General features: G+C 41.9%; 1 protein-coding gene across 1 annotated transcript in view; it reads left to right on the top strand.

Moving 5' to 3' along the window:
• Positions 1–1,292: 1,292 nt before the first annotated feature.
• GALNT18 (polypeptide N-acetylgalactosaminyltransferase 18) overlaps positions 1,293–21,484 on the top strand; it is a 227,541-nt gene continuing 207,349 nt past the window's right edge. The window contains exons 1-2 of the mRNA XM_084264078.1: positions 1,293–1,492; positions 1,636–1,902. Coding sequence (XP_084120204.1) covers positions 1,668–1,902 — 235 coding nt within the window. The 5' untranslated portion in view covers positions 1,293–1,492; positions 1,636–1,667. The remainder of the gene's footprint in view (positions 1,493–1,635; positions 1,903–21,484) is intronic.

Below are 21,484 nucleotides of genomic sequence, written 5' to 3'. Positions count from 1 at the left end.
AAAAATAACAGCCCCACAGCCTGAGACAAAACATCTACTTCTACTTCTTTGGGATAGCGAAATGTGCATTCAAAATATTGCAGGGTTTGAATGCTCACACACGTGTGCTTCTGAGTAGTGAGTCCTGGTATCTGCTGTGCTTTCCATGTGCACACACAGTAACATCAGTTGGGGAGGGGGACTAATTTATATTTACCACATAGGTAAAAAACTATGGTATGATCCACCGCATTTGTTACTACTTCCTTTCACTGGATAGTAAGACCTTAAAACAACATTCAGTGTGTTAATTAACAGGTGCCTCATTGTTCCTGCTACTGGTCATGCTAATGTTGCATTTTGGTCTTGAGACTGTCGGAACAAAATGATCTCGTTTAGTACAGAAGTTCCTCTCTGATGGGAATGGAGGAGATTGCTCTGTTGTGTACCTTCTCTCAAATCACTGTGGGGAGGCTTTTGCTGCCTTAGTGTATTTCCAAGAGTATGTAAAATGTGAGGTGAGGAGGAGAGCGCAGCACGGATAGAGGCACTGAACTCAATTGTGAGTTGCCGATGCTGTCCCTGATACTGCAGGTAATTCTGCCAGGGTGTACTGTCGTACAGCCTACTTCTGTGGAAGTGGGGAGGCGATGGATGGATGCTGGGGCTTGCTGGTGTGGACGCAAGCAACAATTAGCGGTTCCTGATACGGCGTCCCTGGGGAAGGGGGCAAACGGGCTAGAAGACAAACGTATTGTAACAGCGGGTGGTCGCTGGGTAATCTAGAGCTGTGGCAGGGACAGCTCGGATGAGCCAGAGGCACGTCTCCGGTTTCCCCCGCTCCAGGCAAATGGATGGCTTTCTGTGCGAGCACAGATCTTAATGACACCGGCTGCTCTCTCCAGCCAAGCAGCAGAGCGTTCACCTAGCAGCAGCGAACGGGAACCGGCTGCCGCTTCCCAGCCAGGCTGGAAGCGCTTTGCAGCCAGCTACAGAAATAGCAGGGAGGCCGCCGTCCCCGCCCTCCCGCCCAGGCTCGCAGCGCGGCGGAGGGGCCCCAACGCCCCGGAGTGCGTGTGTGTCTGTGTGTGTGCGCGGAGCAGGTGGGCCCCGCGGTAACCCCGCCCCGCGTGGGTCCCCGTCGGCCATACGGTGATGGCAGCAACCTCCGTGCCGGAGCAGGCTCTTTATTGGAGGAGGGGGCTGTCAATCCGCGGCCGAGCAAGCCCCGCTCTCCGGCAAGCTGCTCCCAGGGTCTGATTCTGGAGCCGCGGCCGGTGGCGACGGGGAGCGGCGTCGGAGGGAACAAAGTTTGCAAGACTTGGGCACTTGGCTGCTCGCGTCCTTGATGCCCGTGGCAGGAGCCGGTGCCTAGGAGCAGCGGGCAGCCAGGCGGCTGGCACGCCTTGCTGGTCGGCTGCCGGTACTGCTAGCGCAAAGTTTCAGCTATTTTAATGTACTAAAATCCAGGATTCTAATTATCAGCCCTCCCCACCCCCACCTCTCCTTCTAGGTAGGCGACAAATATTTTTATTCTGTGGATGAGAGAACTTTTTTTTGCATGGAAATTTACTGACTTCTGAGTGGTCTCCGTTTCGGGAAAGGGGGGAAAGGATTTCTTTTCATCGCAGTTTATTTTTGTTTTCTGGATCACAGGATTTTTTGGAGCTATATGGAGGGATCTCAGGATGGTGTGCACCAGGAAAACCAAAACTTTAGTGTCCACTTGCGTGATTTTGAGTGGAATGACTAACATCGTCTGCCTACTGTACGTGGGCTGGGTCACCAACTACATTGCCAGTGTTTACGTGAAAGTGCAGGAGCCGATCTCAGAAAAAAAGTTAGAGGAAGACAAAGGGGACACTTTAAGGATTATAGAAAGGCTGGACCATTTGGAAAATGTCATCAAGCAGCACATCCAAGGTACCACCTTACCCCCGGCTTGCTTTCCTTCCCCACCCCGCCGCTTGCCGTGTGCAGTCTCCATCCCCTCCCGCCGCGTTCGCTGTGTGTGCCTGTGACATTTCTGTCGTGATCGGGGAGAGCCATTCCTCAGCCCGGAAGAGCCAGGGGCTGCGCGGAGGCTGCGGTGCGTGTGGGAGTCCCCGGCGGTCCCCTCCCGGTGCCTGGCGAGAGGAGCGGCGGAGGCGGGCGGTGCGTGTGCGATGGGGGCACACACACACACACACACACACACACAGGACCTGCCCCGCTCCCCTTCTTCCTCCCTGGTCGGCTACCGCACGGGGTGGCGAGCCGGGGCCGCCGGCCGCGGGAAGTCTCCCCCGCCCCGTGGGGAGTGGGCCATGGGGGCCGGGGCGGCGGTACGCGGCGGAGCGCCGGGTGGCGGAGGGCGCCTTGGCTCGGCCCGAGCGCCGGGCAGCGGCGGCAGCCCCGCCGGGCTGGGCTCGGCCTGGTGCTGTAATAAACCTGACCTCATCTCCCAGCCCGCGTCTGGCTCAAGTGGGGGCTCCGCGGGGAGGGCTCGGCGCGGGGGGCAGGGGACCCCCTTCCCGTCTTGCTGCTGTCGTCATTGTTTCGTGTTTGTTATTTTCCTTCGCCAAAATGGGCTTCTGCGAGGGGGATATTTGTTCTCTTACCCCTGTAAGCCTGACTCTGCTAATCCGCGTTGAGAGTCTGTGTGTGTCCGGGTGTGCTCAAGGTTTCCCCTCAGTGCTGCTGTAGCGCTGGGAACCACTTGGGATTATAACTGGGACAATCTCTCATTTGTGTAATGCCTTTTTAATTTGATCTCCTTTTAACGGGAGCTCTGGGAGAAGGGTTGAAGTGGGCAAGCAGTGGGAAAGAATATGATTATTTCCTGGGAGTTTTGGGGTTTTACATGACTTTGCTTTGCTAGGTGATCTTAGTACTTTCCTTTTTACTTCCATCGTCTGCATGGCATCGTAGAGTCATTCCGCCTTTCTGCGAAGTGGGTTGGATAGTAAGGAGGCTGAGTGTGAGGTAGGTGAGTGCTCTTAGAAAATCTAGAGGGACCATCTTTCTCTGCTTCTGCATAACCTCTACTGAATGTTCAAGTCCTAGTTCTAATCTCTTCTAAATCTGAAAAGGGAGAGCAGACCATCTGGTAAAGGATGCCAGAAAATCTCTCCTGCTTCCAGGCAGTTTTGGCCAATTGGCGTTCTGTGAATACAAAGAAAGGTGGAATGGGCAGGGTAGCTAATTCTGTATGAATTTGGCTTCTCCTGCTTGTCAATACTGATAAGTTTGCAGTACTATTAAAGCCCAACTATTTTGCTCTGACTTGTATTAGTATTTTTTAAAATATGACACATCACCATTCAGTTTGTGTATGCCTTCATTTTTCAGATAGTGATGGCAAATTACTAAAATACTTTTTTTTTTTTCCTTTCCCTGGAGGATGAGTTATAGTAGCTCCTGCATGTTTTAACCTCTCTTATGCAGTCCTTTGATTCCAGTTTTTCTTGATTCCTGAAGTGGTTTTTTAAAAGGAAGTATATTCTTTTCTGTGTGCCAGTGGAGTGCACTGTGGAAGCATGCATGAAGGCAGGGATTTTTCAAAAGGCACTGTTAAAAGTTAGATACGTGAAATTAATTGACTTTCCATAGGAGGTTGAAGCATAACTCCTTTATTTTTGTTGGTGTGAAGCACGAATACTGGATCTTTTCAAGGAAGATAGCAATGTCCATATAGACGTGTTCCTTGGCTCTTTTCAGAGTAGTAAAGAAAGATGTACTTAAATCAGAGTAGAGGATAGCATGGATTAGAGCATAAACTTTTTTGGTGACTTTTTGTGACTATGTGTAAACCAAACCAGCAGGTATTTTCCTTAAATAACGTGTATGGAAGTTGAAGAGAGTCTTCTAAAAATAATTGTGTGCAGTTTGGTAATAAGCACTAAAATACATTGAGTGGAAAAAAGAAAAAAATACGAAATTCTCATACCTTACTGAAACAACTTAATTTTTAAGATAAATAAATTAAAAATCATAGATCATTATACATAAGTGGGTTTCCTGTGCTTTTACTTGTCAAATTGTAATAACCAGGGTTTGCAAGGAATTCTTGTGGCAGAGGTTGCAGAATAAGATGTTGTTTTAATCAGATTTTGCTTAGCCCTGTGAGATGCTGTGAATTCTGTGTTGTGGTGCAAAACTCATTGGAAGCAGTATCCTGAGCTTTACTGGGTTTGGGATGAGCTTCAAGGTCAGCTTTAAAAAACTATGTTTGATATTCATTCCTGTAAATTGGGTAAACCAGCTGCTGCAGTGGTTCTGGACAAAGTTACAATGGTTATCTGCAGTTTGCCATTAAACTTTTCCTTGGAGAAGTTCTTTTTTTTTTATGTTGGAGAGAGGTGTCAATAGCTCAGATGTTCTGCAGTGCTGAACAGGCATGAAATTAGCACAGGCAATAGAACTGCATTCCATAGGATATCCTGCAAATACCAGAGAACTCTAAATGCTGCATTTTACACATGGGGTTATGCTAGTATTTCATTTTAATTTGTATTCTGATTGAATTGTTTAATTAGATACCATCTGGGAATTCCTTTAGCATATAAATTGCAATCTTGTAATATTTTATCAAGTGTCCTGGAAATGAGAAGGAATAAGACATGCCTTCATATAACACACTTTTAAAAGTGTGTGTTTTTAAAAATATGTTATTGTGGCAGGAGAAGTATCAGACTATAAAAAAGATTTCTACATAGAAGTTCAGAGAGAATGACACTATGTGTGTTTTATGTTCGGAAAGAACAGTATGGAAGGGGAAAGGCTGGTACTGGAGTTGGCCAGAAATGCGGAAGTTTGAATGCGCGTCTTTGTTTTGGCTGGGATAGAGTTAATTCTCTTCCTAACAGTGGGTATAGTGCTGTGTTTTGGATTTATTATGAGAATAATGTTGGTAACACTGATGACAGAATCACTAGGTTGGAAAAAACCTTTAAAAGTATCTAGTCCAACCATTCCTGTCATATGCTAAACCATATCCCTAAGTACCTCATGTACCCTTTTTTTAAACACATCCAGGGATGGTGACTCAACCCCCTCCCTGGGCAGCCTGTTCCAGGCCCTGACAACTCTTTCAGTGAAAATTTTTTTCATAACATCTAATCTGAACCTGCCCTGGCACAGCTTCATGCCATTTCCCCTTGTCCTGTTTCCTGTCCCCTGGCTGAAGAGACCACCACCCATCTCTCTACAACCTCCCTTCAGGTAGTTGTAGGTGGTGATAGGGTCTCTCCTCAGCCTCCTCTTCTCCAAGCTCAACAGCCCCAGCTCCCTCAGCTGCTCCTCATATGATTTGCCGTCCAGCCCCTTCACCTTCTCTGGACATGCTCGAGGACTTTGATGTCCTTCTCATGGTGAGAATGTTTTAGTTGTTGCATAGCGGTGTTAAAAATTAAGTCAAGAACTTTCAGCTTTCCAGACTCTGGCAGTGAGGAGGCATGAGCTTTGTGCAGGAGGTTCGCTAGAAGCTGGAAGGGGGCACAGCCAGCCCACCTGACCCAAACTGGCCAAAGGGATATTCCATATCATATGGTGTCATGTTTGGTATGTAAGCTGGGGGAAGTTGGCTAGGGAAGGCCATGGCTTGGGAATTATCTGGGCGTCAGTCAGTAGTTGGTGAGCAGTTGTGTTGTGTGTCACTTGTTTTTTATACTCTTGTATTGTTCTTAGAATAATCAAAATCCTTTTCTGTTGTATTGAACTGGTTTTGCCCCAAACCATGAGTTTTACTTCTTATGGTTCTCTTCCACTGGTTGCGGTTGTTGTAGCCGCCTGCCGGGTTAAACCACAACAGTGCACAAGTGTGTACCTGCCATATTGCACGTCTTACCTGCTGTGTATCTGTACCTACGCAAGTGTTAAAGGGTAATCGTTTCTCTGCACACATTTTCTGAGTGCTGGAAAAGGAGTGTGAGCTTGTATATGTGCTCTGCCTGTACGGTATTTCTCTGCTTCCTTCTTCCCTCATTATATGTTGATCTACGTAGTGTAGTCTATGACTGCGCTGCACATGAGTGATACACCTGTATGCAGACTTCTGATGTGGGCAGGATTGGCAGCACCACAGTCTAGCAGGGCAATGTGGAGCACAGAAAGAAGTATTTTGTGGAGTGCAACCATGATGCTGGAACTTGAGCTTAAGCCTGAGGATCATGAATTCTTGGCTTGTGGCCTCCCACCATTTACAAGGTAGTTTTGGTCAAAGCACTTTACTGTATTACAATGATGATGGTGACTTTCATGCTTTTCTGTGGTAGTGTGTTGTGTTAATGACATCTGAGTGTTACCTGGCTAGTAATAAAGGTAACCTTTTCCCTGATCTGTGGTAGGAGGCATACTTTTTTTTTCTATCAGGCAACCCACCGAGAGAAACTCTTAAAGTTTCTACTTCCTTTTGAGTTTGCAGACAAGGTGGTATATTTTTTGAGATGAATTGTGTGTGAAAGAAACCAAGGAAAAGACCAGATAGTTTTATGCAAAATGCAGCCCTTTAACAAAGGTGCATGACACATCTATAATTTAGTACTATTGAGTTTTATTGCCAGAACGTGTACCTTAAAGGGCTAAGGTTAATCAATACTGTGTTAAATAAAACACCTGTGGTTCCAACCAAAGACTTAAAATCAGTTTTTCTGTATTTTATTGGAAAACAGTAACTTCTGTTGAGTTCATAACAAACATACTGGTTCAAAAAAAAAAACCCAAACCCCTAAGACCCAACCAATATCATTTTATTCAAATCAATGCAAGAGTGCTTCAGACAGATCACAACACACTTCTTCATCTTAATAATGTTTCATGCATCATTTCTGTCACTATAAAACAGCCCAGAGTTGCCTGTGCAGTTAGAAGATCATGTGAGCAGGTAGGTGCTCTTAATCAGATACTGAAGATGTAAGAATGGCAGGAAGAAAACCACCAGCAACAAGGGAGTGATTTATTGTTTTCTGCAGCCCAGCTCTTAGGTGTTGGATTCAACATTTTTCTTTAAAAGCTCTGCTGGATTAAGCTGTTGTCACTTAGAATACCTCATGTGTGCCATCCTGTTTATCTTACTATGCTATGTAATTTTAATAGTCTTCAGTCTTCCTACTTTTAATCAGATGATGTTCGCATTCCAGCATTACGTTTAAAAATTGCAGACAAGTCTATGAAATAAACCTTAACCTTTTCCCCCATCCCGCACCCCACCTAAACAGAATTAATAAATTACATGCAGTTAATACATAAAGTAGATTTATGTTAAAGGTATAAACACACAGTTCATTTCTTGACCAGTTAAATTCTTAGTTAAGGTCAGTGGATGGTTACTAAGACATCTGTGTTGTACTAGGACTTTGGTCCTTCACCTTTGCAAGCTGCTGTGTCTGTTGTCATAAATGGAATGCCAAGCCCTGGGTGGACTTAGTTGGGAAAGTTTGTAAGAGAGGAGATGTGTGTGTGATCTCTCAACTTGCTGCTTAGAACGGTTTGCTCTGTAGATTTACTTCAGCTGATGTTAGCTGCCCTGTAGTTGGATATTCAGTCACCCTCGGTGGTCAGCTGGAGGAGGGAGAGATCTGCAGTGTGAGGCTCCAGTCTTGGACAGGTGTGTAGGGTGGAAAGGCTTGCTCCCAGAAATCGCGTATTTTGAATTTGGGAACTAGATCAACCCAGATTCTTAATTTTAGAAATCTAAAGATTTGAATAAGTAAATCCCACATTTGATATCTACCCTTTATTTCCTCAAACATGAGGAAGAATGTAGCATATAAACCGCTGGTTTGTGATAGCTGTCCTTTGCAGCCTGGCTGGCTAGCTGGATTCCAGAAAGACAGCCACACTAGGATTTGCATGGCCACTCCACCGTGTCTCTTACTCTTGTGGTGCTTTCCTTGTGGGAATAATTAATTGCTAAATCCCCCAGTTTATTTCTCTCAAGCTCAAAAGCAATTAGGCATGTTTATCACTCACTGCAGTGTATTTATTCTATTGAGAAACAGATGAGCAGTAGACGGTAGCCCTGGGAACACAGCTATTGCTCTGCTACAGAGGGCCCTATATTCACAGTCTGTATACAGAGAGACCTGCTGTCCCTATGTAACTAATTGCAAGAGAAGGAACTATTCAGATATGTAAGACATGCAGGATTAATCCCATTATTTTTTCTCTTTAGGCTGTGACTTCTCAAGTCATTCTAGATTGCTGCATGTCAGTGCAGATTAATTTGAATTTAACTTTCATGTTCTTTCATGCTTAATGGGTGCACTAAAGAAAACCTTAATATAGTGATTTCATTGACTCTTAAATTGCTGCAAATTTTCAGACATTGCTGGAGGTTCAGGTATTTCAAGGACCATCTACCGAAGACTTAACAACATTGGTTGTGTTCACTACAGTGTGATAATTTATTATTATTGTTACTAAAGTTAACTTTTTTGAGCTTTAAATATCTTTAGTTCTTTTCTTTCTTGATGGCTCTTCTACTGAGGATTTATTTTGCCATGGTTAGGACACAGTGGCCAAAATAGAGAAGTGGTAGTCTGTCCTTATTAAGGTAACTGTATTTGATTGCAGGAGATTGAGTGGTTCCTTTCATGATTAAAGTTCTTTTATCAGAATGATTTTTTTTTTTCCACATTGTCAGCATGATTGTTCTATTAATTCTTCAGGTTTATACAATAGGAATAACATAGGGGGAAGTTTTTTACAGAAAGGGTGGTGAGGTGCTGGAACAGGCTGCCCAGAGAGGTGGTGGATTCCCCGTCCCTGGAGGTGTTCAAGGCCAGGTTGGATGGGGCCCTGGGCAGCCTTGTGTAGATCCAGGCCTGGAGGTTTGTGTCCCTGCCTGTGGCAGGGGGGTTGGAGCTCTATGATCCTTGGGGTCCCTTCCAACCCAGACCATTCTATGATTCTATGCCAGTTCAGTTGCCTTTTTTTTTTTTTTTTTTTTTTTTTGCGGTTGGTTTTTTTGAGCCAGAATCAAGAAAAATTATGTTTGGCTACAAAGTGAGAGTGATTGCTAGCTTTGTAGTTGGGAAGGAAATTGACCTGAATTCTGTTTCCTTCAATCCAGACAGTCTCTGTAGTTCACATGAAGAAAAAAAATCTTCAACAAAAGCTTAAAAATTTATTGGGAGCAGAGGCTGGAAACTGTGTCTTCTGTGCCCTGCACAAGCTCCTTTATTGCTAAGCTGGATAATTTTGTCTTTTCTCTCTGAAAAAACTCATTTTTGTTGATGTGTGTTGTCTCTGCATAGTGGCACAGCTTCAGTGGAAAGAGCGGATTGTGGTTGCAGTCTTTGAGCAGCTGATTCATGGGCCGTGCAGCGATGGAGGTTGCTGTTCAGCTGAGGGTTCTGGGCCCAGCACAGCGCTTCGTTTGCGCTGGCTAGGTGTCACTCCGGAAGGCCTTGCTCAGGTTGACTCGAGCAGCCTCCAGCTGTGCAGAGATTTAAACTTAGGCTTTTTGACTTTCTGCTAGAGCATTGTGCCCATTTTAGTGCTAATGAGTGCTTTTATCTACGTGACCAAAGTATGGACAAATACATGTGAAAAGAAACATAAAGCAAGAGCTACGCATAGCTACCAGGAGTTGTACTTTGTGTGTGGGATCGGCTTGGTCCCACTGCCATGTTCTTGTGGCAGTAGCCCCCTCAGCAGCCCAGTGCAAAACCCATTCTTCCACTTGGGCATGCCGTGCCCTGGGGCTGATCCTGATCTGCCAATTAACTTGTTGTATATAAGAGCAGGCAGAGAGAGCAGTGGGAGGTGTGACTTCTTTCAGGGCCTAAAACTCAAAAGAGCCTTTGCCTGGAGGTACTGAGGGTGCTGTATAATGTCATGCATCGTCTTGTTTACTGGGTCAGAGAAAGATGGTTATATCTGTACACAAGGTACATGTTCTGCATTTGTGAAAGTATTATTATGCACTGAGTTCAAGACTGTGTTTTGAGAGGTGGCCTCTGTGTGCTACTGGTACTTCCTGTGTTTGAGGAATAGGATACAGCCCTAGAATCACATCCCAGGATAGTGTTTTTGGCCGATGGAGTTTATTTTTTTTCTCTTGCATGAGATGAGTGCTTATGAAAGATATGTCTGCCTCCAGTAGCACAGGACCTGGACCTGCAAATCTTATGTGCACAAAATACGAGGCTTTCCATTATATTATAAAACCAGGCTTCAAACACTTGTTTATCCCTGAGCCTGGCATGTGTTATGTGGTTTCTCCATCATCTCTAGGGCCAAAAGGCTGAAGTTGTTGCCTGCCTCTATCAAAAGTTGCCCCTTTGCCTGTGACAAGGCACAGAAGCAGCTTAATTGTGTTCAACACAAAAGGTCCTGTCATCAACATTATACTATGAAAATATGCATAAGCTGCAGTGTGATGTGATAAGCTAATATCATCCATTGGGATGTTAGAGACATGATATGTAAAGAATAGTGATTTAAAAAACTGAGTATTAGGCTCAGATCCTGAGGCAGCTGTGGCAGTTGTGAAGATGGCTTAGCTGCCTTCCTAGGAATGATGGAGAATCCTTGGTTGTCATTAGAATAGTCTCACAACTTGATCTTTAGCTGTTAAAATGTGGAGTGTGGCAGGGGATGTAATGGGGCATGGGTCATCTTTAGCTGGTTAACAGCTGTCTTCATTTATTGCAGATGTAACTTTGTGGTGTTAGCTACAGTTGGCCCAGAGATTGGAGACTGGACTTAGTTTAGTGTGCTTTTCTGTTTTGGGATTGCCCCTGAGTCCAGAGCAGATACAGTGTGACTGCTAAGCAGTGATTTACTGGTCTACAACTAGCCACACTCCTTAATGATAAATTTCTGTCCAATGCAAAAGTGAAAACTGACTCTGTATCTTGTTACGCCTCTTCTGAGAGATATTACTTTTCATGTGCTATATTGCTTTCCTTTTAATTTCCCTTTTTTGTATTAAAAGTGTCTTCTAGTCTAACCTGTTTTGTTCACTGAGCCATATTATGGTCAAAGGTCAATGGCACTTCCATCATCAGTGGAGGAACCTTTCTGTGATGTCTTTGGCCTTCCAGTGCTAGCTCTGTAGCCTCTTCAGAAACTTCTGGGTTCCTTTATTTTAGGGACATGAGAAATAGCTCAGTAAGAGGCTGTTTGGTGGGACAGTGTGGGCAGATACACTGAGTAGGAACTGAAACTGCCAGCTACCTGAACCTTCATGGTCTATCTTCATTCTTCCATTAAATCTAATCTGACTGTGGTTGTGCAGTGCTGACGTATTCCCTGTGTAACAACACTGTTTCCATTTTCTTTATAATTTTTCTCTGCTCAACTGGTGTTTTGTAACCGAGGTGCTATTTTTAACATGATATCCTGATTTTCCTGAGGCAAAGGCAGGGATCAGTAGGAGCCAAGACCATGACTGTAATGGTTGCACCTCCTCTACTTGGCTTTCAATATGAATAAATGAGAATATTCTAATTTCTCCTCTTTTAATGTGGAGATGGATAGTCCAGGTCGCTACCTTGAAATCCTCTGCCTTTAAAATGCCAGAATGTGTCTTCCCAAGTCCATTGGTTATTACTATATTTTCTACTGAAATGATAAGCATTTCTGTATTTACTATGTCAATGACAGTAACACTGGGACAGCTAGCTGAAATCCCAGCCATCTTGTCATCAGTGCTGTACAAATGTGTAGTGAACCCCTTGACTTGGAGATCTTCATCTCCGTGGGTAAGATCTGCAGGAGATGGACAGAGGAGAGCGATATAGAGAATTAATATGGTCAGATTTATACAGACTTGGTGTCAGGTTTGACTCGTTGCTGGAGTTGCTCAGATGAATCAGGCAGAAAGTCTCTTCTCCCATTAGTAACACCCTAGAGAGAGTGTGTGAATCCTGCAGTAGTAAAGCATCACATGTCATACAGTAGCTCTGCCTGTTCTCCCACCATAGATCCTCACTGATACAAATTTGAGACTGACATGAGCTTTGAAATGTGAGATTGGGTATCTCTCCCAACATGGATGTTGTAATTAGTACATTTTAAATACCATATAATTGCCTAGTTCTCTACTCCTATCTTGAAAAATCATCATCTCAGTGACCTGATGTCAGTAATGTCAGTGGAGGTGTGGAAATCCTATTGTAGTTTTGGTTTTGTCATTTCCTGTCTCCTAAATCAACACCCTTACTTTAAATGTGAATGTTTGAATTTTCCTTTTATTGGAGCTGTCACAGGTGATCTCCCAGAAAAGAGGATTTCTGTAAGCAGCTTTCTGAAGAATGTAAGAAAAGGAGATAGTATTTCTGATTGTGGTTTTTTTCTTCTTTTTCCTCCATAGATAAATGGTCATTCTAATCTTCATTTTAGGGAAATTAAGATTTTGAGGTTGTGTTACTTGCCCATATATAATCTGGATCTAGCTAGAGATCTATTTCCTGAATTGTCCAACTAATGAAGTGAAATACTTGTCCCTGCTTTCGTGGTGGATTCAAATTCCTTTGAAGCTTTTCTTTCTGCATGGAGTCATGACTTGCCAGAGGCTTTGCAGGAAGGTTTGGCGTGCCGTAGGTAAAAGTAAAACTGTCAGATAAACTTTTCCAGCACAGCAGACTGAGTGAGTCTGTGCCCATCTGTTACAGGATTATCATTGCAATGAAGTTACGGTTAGAGAAAACACCTTTTGGGATTTCTCTGTGCACCAAATAAATAGGCCTTGCAGAAGAGAGCACAGCGTAGTTTTTAAAATAACTTTGTTCTATTTATTTGCTTTTCTCTGAGGTATTTATTATTTTATCAGCTGTATATTGCTTGATCACACCATGCTAGCATTTCCATCTTCTACTTGTGCTAACAGGAATATTTTAAGTTGCTCAAGAAAAGGGTGGGGGAGTAATTACCATGCTGTAATTTCTGTGGTATTTCTGATTAGAAGATGTATTCGCTTCATGTGTAAGGATAAGGAGTGTCAAGGAGAAATACAGAAGAAGCTAAAGGTTGCAGAAGAGTACTTGAATGCCTTATCCCTTTTTAGTTAATGTGAAACTCCAGTGATTGAGTGGCAGCTGTTGAGTTTCCACTAGTGTTACTGAAACCGGGGTGGAAAGAAGATGCACCATTTTCTGATTCTGTTCTGAAAATGTTTTACTTGTGGCTCTCAAAACCAATTTCACATCTACTAGATTATTACAAATATGTGCTTGTGTTAATTAAAACCAAATCTAGCATTCAAAAACGCAAGACTTAAATGTATTTGATATAGTTTATGTAGACCTTTTGAAATGTGTGGTATCTTCCTAATGAAGCAAGAAATATTTAGAAAATCTATTCACCAAAATTCTATTGCTGTTTGTCTTCAGTATTATGAACGTGTTTTGATTGTGTTTTTTCAAGAGGCAGTAGAGATAGTACTCTCTGACTTTTACAACATGATGTCAGCCATAAAGGATTATGACATTATTAAACTTAGGTGTAACTAAATGAGATATTTTAAACTGGAGTTTAGCTAGTATTTTTACATGGTTTTAGAGATGAATAAGTTTTAAATGAATTTCAAACTGCTAGACATAATGCAAACAAACTAACAATAAAAAGCCCCCCCAAATTCCTAAGGCATAGATAAAGCCATACATAACACCAGAAAGGCTGGTGAATTTATGCACTAGAAGCAGCAAGGCCAGAAAAAGCAGTAGCAAAATGATGACAGAAGACCTGTGTTTGGATAATTCATTCTCACTTGCAGCTTTCATTTCTCTAAACGTGGGCATTGTAACAGGAATGCTTTTAGTATAAAAACATTTTCGTCTCATTGAATTGCTGTTATCTATGTTGATAGATTTACGTTTGTATGAAGTATGAGATTTTCAGCGTGGCTTCTGTCTTTCTTACATGAAAATAGTTTGAAAGCACCTTCATATTGCTAATTCTACTATTCTGTTTTCATTTAAGTACTGCACAGAGATGAACATGGAAATATAGAAAATATATATTAAAATAGTCTATATTATTATAACATACATCTCTCTTATGCATGTGTTTTTAATGGTTACTCTGAGGATCCATATGTCTTGTCTTCAAGGTGGGAAGGGTCTTCACCTTTGCCTGATACGGGCTGACGTGGAAGAGCTTGTAAATGGTAATAGAAGCACTGAAGCACAAACTGGATTAGAGCAAGTGGGACCATATTTGCATGGTGTCTCAGTAGGGTGGCAACAGGAACGGACTCCTGCAGTCTGGAAAGACAAAGGACAGAAGTGTTGCCTGAAGTGTGTTTAGAATCAGTTTACAGACAGTTTTTGGTTCTCTTTGCACTAGTTATAGCTGATGGCTGGAGTGAACCCTGCACATTTCATCACTGATTAGTGGAGACCATTTTCGGGATGACTGACTGCTGTAGAATACTGGGCCGTAGGGTGAATGGGGAGCCACGCTACTGATCTCTCATTTGCAGAAGTAAGCAAAGGTAAAGCTTTTTGTGTTGCAACTTCTGACTCTGGAAGGTAGATTTTTAATCATTCAGCCCCAGATTCTTTTTTCATAATTTAGAAATAAGCTGCTGTTGAGGAATTTTTAAATTTGAGAGTAAAATTCCTTGTGATGAGGAAGCCCAGAAACTGGAAAACACGCAGAAGGAAATTTAGTTGTAATAAATGAAACATTCCTTAGCTTCTTCCAGTAACAACACATCAATATGTTTTTGTCTGCTTGACAGTATATAGGAAATGCCTTTGATTTTTGTAAAATTGCATGTAATTTCACAACATTTCTTTTGATTCTACTGATTAAAGCTTTTCTGCCTTGCCTAAAGACATGGAAACCATCTGCTAAAAGTGGATTGGCAACATTCCTGAGAGTTTAAAAAAAAGTTTAGTCTAAATATATTTCAAAGAATGTTCCTATTTGTGTTCTGAGACAAAGAGGAAAACAAAAGCTTCTGTTACAGTCTGGAAGAAGGCTGCAGTACCTGGTCAAATACCGGCATTGTCATCATACTGTGGAGACATTGACCATGGCAAAAAAACATAGATGTGCCAGGTGCTGCAGTGTAAAAGCTTCTGTCCCAGGTGTCTGGGTGCTTACCCCCTGTACCAGTTGTGTGGGAGCTGAGGGATGATCCACCATTCAGCCTGAGGTACTCTGTGCAGCTGCCAGCTGGGAGACATGCCGATGGCAGTCAGTAGCTCTGCGGACCTAAGGGTAGGTTATAGAGTAAACACCATCCCCCCAAGCTTTGTTAATAAAATGAGGTGATAAATATAAAACTGGTGTGGAGAGTGGTGTTTGTGGGGTTTTTTTCTTTTAATTATACTTTGTTATGTTAACCAATGATTTTCTGATTACACTTTGTTTCTGTCTCTGTGTGAGCAGCTAGCTCTTAGGCTGCGAGTGGCGGTCCTGAAACTGAGAACACGATTATGTGAATAAGGCCTCTCAGTATGCTTGCTGTGTTGGGGCAACAGTAGGGAGCAAGTTTCTTGGCAGGTTGAGACAAAGAGCTTGTGCTTTTAACCAGATTTGTGGGTGGTTTTGCCAGGTAAGAATGCCGTATAACTTCCGTTAAAAAGTGAAGTAGCTGCCTTCAGGAAAGCGGGTGCAGAGGAAGGATTACTCAATACTGTGTGTGTCAGCACAGATGCAGTGGAAGATGAGTCTGGATAACTGTCCAGTTAAGACAAACTTTAAATTGTAAAGCTAGGCAGATGCTGAACATTTGTACCCTTTCTGCTACTAAAAGGTTGTGAGGTCTTTATGTGAGTGAGAGCAAGTCCTGGTAGGGGCTGTTCTGTCTTGAGATTTTTTCCCTTACATTAAAAGCCTTAGGATACTGATGGATATTAATTACTGGTTTTATTATTACATTCTTTCCATATAACAGTGTGTCCCTGGACTGAGTTCCCAGTCCCTGTGAATGTACCTGAGGTTCTCGTTCTAAATTCTTTCCTCTGTTGGACTTGCATACATTGCTGTCATTGCCATGCTGCAGTAATTCGTACATCTGAGGTCTTGTGGTGCTTGGAAGTGAGTGGGATCATCTGTGCAGAACAGTGTAAAAAGCAAGTTAAGTACTCGTTTCCTCTGTCCCCTCTCACTGCTGACTCAAATTCTGCCCCGGGCACTTGGGGGCCAGGTGGTGATCCAGAGGGGTGGCTCTTACTGGTCTTATTTCCGTGGGGTTACTGTTCCATATCACAAGGTAAGCATCTGAACCATGAAGAGGGTGGGAAAGGAGGATCAAGGTATCTGTAAGTATAAAAGAGAATGTAATTATTAAAGGGGGTATGTGAGATGTATAGGCAGGAGACCATACTTAGTGGTGTGCTCTCTGGCTATCTTTAAGATCTCTGCTTAGGCACCTAGCTAGCTAGGCTGTTCTTGCATGTCAGTGTACAGCCATGTAGTTGTCTGGCTGTTTTTACAATGAACATGGTGCAGAGAATGTGAGACTTTTAGCCACAGTGACAAATTGTGATAGCCCAAGGGATGAGAGAAAAAAATTGTAACGGAATCATGTAGAATGCAGTGCCTTGGCTTTTCTACATTCAGCTAATTAAAAAAGTGCATATTTTTACTGAAAATAATCTATCTCTTTTACTCTTTATTTAATGTTCCTGCTCCAGATTTATTAAGAGTGACTTTAAATTTGCCTTTCTGCTATTTGAGAACAGATGTTATTTTCTCCCAACTTCTCAACACCTGGAACTGGCAAGATTCCCCAAGCTCATTCAATTATCATCCAACAAGCAGGGCTTATTCAAGGCAATTTATTTACAAGGGCCAACTCAACACTAGGTGGTTAAAAAAAAAAAAGTAACCCATATGACTGCATTCACAACGAGCTCAAGACAAATTCTATTAATTTCATCAGAATGAATAGCTGCTTCTTTTAAATAATAAAGAAGAGATAATTTTATGAAGTCATGCTTGCCTTTCTCCATACTTGAAGTATATGGAGCCTCAATACTTTTCAGTTATGAAGTACTTTTACTTCATAAGGGTCAAATATTCTCAAGTGGACAAATGAAAGTATCAGTCGTGCTACTTACCTTTAGAAAAATTGAGACCTGAGCATGGTGTTCTTTGCCACATGACTTTTCCCAGCACTGTGCAGGATACCTGTTTTCAAGAACTCTTGTGTCTAGTAATCTTTTTGTTACAACTTGTCTTAGTAGCTCTAAAACCAGAATGTAAACTAAAATGGGTTAACTGGAGATCCAAACAAGGTTATGGTCAAGCTTGGTGTTTCTTTAAATTATTTTCTCTCTTTTGCTTCTTAGGGCTTGTATGTGCAACAATGACTATAAATTAGAATTTGGATGAAAATTTAAATAATTTAAAACACTGCAGTGGTGCCATATGGCAGGATGTGCTTAGGCTTATGGCCCAGTAAAGGGCATGATCATCTTCTTTCTTTTTTTTTCCGTTCTGCCAAACAGTGCCAATGCCTGTCACTTTTACCTGAACCCTTCTCTTTTAAACATTGTAGGTCTGTACTGTGGTATGTTTGGACTTTTCAGCTAGGGAACTTTGGGAACCCATGGTAAAAGTGAATGGGAAAAGGTAAGTTCAGTCATGTCTCTTACAAATGTGTTGGAGTTCCCATGCTGCCTATCTAATTTTCAAAAAACTGTTTAATCTTTTTTTCAAAAGTATGAATGGCTGCTAAAAAGGTATGTTAAACTGTAGCAAGCTAAATTTCAACGAGAAATGAAAGTTTAATTGGGAATGAATATTCATTTTTCTCTTCAACTTGATCTGCTTTTCTGAAAGACAAAAACACACCAACAACCCAGAAATAATGGTTTACTCTTGCAAGTGGTGGCAGACTTTGTGGTGCTGGAGGCTCCTGTTGAAGAGTCTCATCCAAGGGACAAGGATCTTTCTGTAGTGTTACCTTGCAGTAGCGTGTCTTTCTGTGGAGCTTGTGTGCAAGTTAAATCTACTTTTTCAACATTCTGCCTTTGATTAGGATGTGCTGGTTAGTGCAGTTGTCTCTCTTCCCTATATAACTTTACAGAGGATGGAATTGTGGGTGCATAAAAAAAGGATTGATTTTATTGTGGTACTGTCAAATTATTTTGGCTTCTGTGTGTATGGTTCCTTCAAGTTTTACAACTTAAGCTCAGAATTTGCAGTATTAGTAGTTTTAATGAAAACTTTAACCTCTCATTCCTTGTGTGTTTTGAAAGTAAGTTTAGTTGTCATCTTTCCTTGTTACAACTCATTCTCCAGAAGTCTGGAAGCAGCCTGCTTTCCGAAAAGCAGACTTCCTTTTTGCTTCCTGAAGAATGTAATTCTTTGAGTGCCTCAGTCTTGAAGCCCTGTATAGACAACTTTCTGCAACAGATACTCCAAGGTTTGAATGGAAGTTGTTTTCCCAGTAGTTTGGTGCATGCAACTTCTTGAATGAGTTTGTTTATATATGTTTTAAATGAGCTTTTCATTGTCTTTACATGTTTTAGAACTTCCTTTTGCCTGATGTAAAATGCACAGTGGAATCAGTAGACAGTTTTGAATAAAACCCCTCAAATTAAAAATTATGACACTGTAACTGTGTTTGGTTGGGTTTTTTTAAAATCTTTTAAGTCCCATTTCTATAGGTCTCAGGTATGTTGGAATTTTTTTTTTTTGTAAGTGACTTTGAAGCCTCTACAACTTGTTTTCCTTTACTGCACGTTACCTTTCCAAGAAAAAAAAGAAATCAATCTCTTGAGTCACTTAAGGCAGACCTCAGAGTTCTCCTGCACGTGTTACTGGTGTTATAGTTGAGATAGAAGAGACCCTGATAGTTACACCATTGGCAGAACTTTTCTTCCCTATCTTATGTACATGTTTTGTGTGTACTTGTGTATACAATTACACTCATATATAATCTGTAATATTTAAAAAAAAAACAGAAAAATGATAAATTATTGTAGAGATGCAGATGCCACGGTTGTCCAAGGAGGCATCGTGGGATATTAGATTTCACTGCTTCCCTGCTACTTAGTAATACAAGGATGAACTTTGTGTTTACAAGCAGATGCTTGGTTTGCCTTGGACTGACTCGTTTAGGAGTAGAGGTGTCACTCCAGTAGGAGAGGAGCGATTTCCCTGTCTCAGAAGGTGAGCTGTTTGCCTATGGAGTTGGTGGGTATCAGCAGTGTAGTTAGCACGCAGCCTGACTCCGCAGCTCAGCTACTCTGCCTCAGCAGCTACCTGAACTGTGACACTGTACTGATTAAATCTACCTGGCTGTGTTCCTCTAGAGCGCAAGGGCTGACAGTTGTACTAAATATTGTTCCATTCTAGGACAGATTCAGAGCTTGTGTCAGCAGTATGTTGTAATTCCACCGTGTCAGTGGGGATGTGTCTGCCCATGGCGAGTGCGAGCTCACGGCTCACTTATTTGCTGACTCCATATTGCCTTTTAAACTCAGGTTTTGAAGTTGTACGTTTACTATATATTAGCATGCTCTGTAGCTATTCCTGTTAAGGGAACCACAGGTAAAAGGCCAACAAATACAAATTCTGAAGAATTCACAAGGTAAAATTTGGGTATTATGTAATAGCTTAACATTATCACTAGTAATTCTGGCATTAAAATGAGGAATTGAATACATACTGGGTCTTGTCATAACTTTTCTGTTTTTTACATCTGAATCAAAAGAAAACAGTATTTTGGTAACCCGGTTACCTTTTTTAGTAATTTTGGAATCTAGTAGTTGAATTGATTGGAATCAGAGCTTAAAAGTCTTGGGAATAATTTTATTTGTGTGAGTCTGTCACAGGTAGTAGAGGGAGGCTCTCTAGATACTCTCCTTGTGCCAGTTGAAAAGCTGCACTTATTATTTACTGTCAGAGAATGTGCATGGAGCAAAATACCCACCTGCCCCCAGTAATTTCCGAAACATTGTAAAAATAAGTCCATTAGCATAACTGATAACTGGCATTTATCAGGTCTTCTGCTCAGTGATCTGATTTATTTAATTGTGTCTTAGGTCCTTTCTAAGTTTCTTAAAAATAATTCTTGTGCAGAAAATGGAGTATTTGTTCTCTTAACAGGACTGCAGCTGCCTGGTTTATCCTGTAGCACATTTGTGTGGTGGGTTTTGTTATGTTGTCTTTGTTTTAATTAGTTAAACTGAATTCTGATTGCAGATGGCCACAAAACTGGGACACAGCAAAAATTATTAGCAGTATTAATAAATGAGACAGAAAGTGTACTTTCCTGTCTTCATATATTGTGCAGAGTGTCTTCTGAGCTGGTCATCTGTTTTCCTCGCTGTCAGGATGTTCTCTGACGGTGAAGGGATCATACAGTCTTGCAAAGGTCGTGATTAGGAAGTGTGGTGATTGTTGGGATCCGGCATCTCTAGGAGTTGAACAGTGAAATATTGACCTGTAGAAAAGGTTCTACACAGAAACTGTTGTGAAGCCTTCACGAAGGGTTACAGTTATGAGTATGTGTCATAACTGTGTAAAAATATGCATTTTAACAGAGGTGAAACTTCAGAAGGTCTAGTTTGGAAAAAAATTTCAGGTATGTTATCCAGTGTTCTGCAGAATACTTCATAAAGGATTTGTTTTGCTCTAGGAATATGTAGAGGTACCACTTTAGAAGGTAGAATGGCTACTGTTAGAATTACTTTGTAACTTGCAAAGTCTCGCATTGTAGTCCTGGGTGGGTATATAGATAGGTTTCAGTGTTTGCATTCATGGAGAGTCATTTCTTTAACCATGTGAAGACTTCCTGTTTGCTTAGGGTGTGTGATGCCCTCCTGTAACAAATCCACATTTTACAGCTGAGGATGGCATCTTGGCGTAGTTCAGAACACTACTTCACCACGTAGGTTTGACAGTTTGTACATGATCATTTGCCACTCTACAGGAGCCTGAATGTGAGAACAGATCTTCAGCAATGATCTTAACTGCCACTGGGCAGAGGAAGGTAAGAAGAATGTCAGTAAGACTTGCTGATGGCCATGATGCAGTTAAAAAGTTTGATGTCCTATTTCTTGACATCTGTGCTTTCTAATTACTCTTAAATTAAGGTCAGCTTTATAGGACACAAAGATATTTTCAGTGTAGTCAACATCATCTTCGCTCTAAATTAAGGTGCAGATGCAGGCCCTGCAGATGCAGTTTGGAGCAGAATCATTTCTGGATTTGCAGTTCTTAGTTTGCAGAAGGCTATCCCAGATTTCTGTTTGGATCTCCACGGCCATTAGAGCCGGATCATTATTGCTCATAGAGTGATCAGTCACAGGAAGGATGGGTGTCTGGTGATGAAAGCCTGCCACTTTGAATAGCTGGGATCTGGATGAATTCTTTGAATTACCAGTCCTGCCTCCTTTTGATATTACTGTTGGTGGTTCTACCAGCCAGTGGAGATGGTATTTCTTTCATTCTGGTGCAGGTGACACGTTTGGCTTGCTGAGCTGATTAACATCGTTATACAAAAACTTCGGTGTTTACTATCCTAGAAGGAGGCTTGTCAAATCCAATCAGTCATTATATTTGTGGCAAATTGTGTTTGGGATACCTTGTAATCAGCCTGTGTAGGAAT

This window comes from Gallinula chloropus, assembly GCF_964237585.1.
Source record: "Gallinula chloropus genome assembly, chromosome: 4".
Classification (NCBI taxonomy): domain Eukaryota; kingdom Metazoa; phylum Chordata; class Aves; order Gruiformes; family Rallidae; genus Gallinula; species Gallinula chloropus.
The sequence above is the reverse complement of the archived record's forward strand: the minus strand, read 5'-3'. Positions and strand labels throughout refer to the sequence as shown.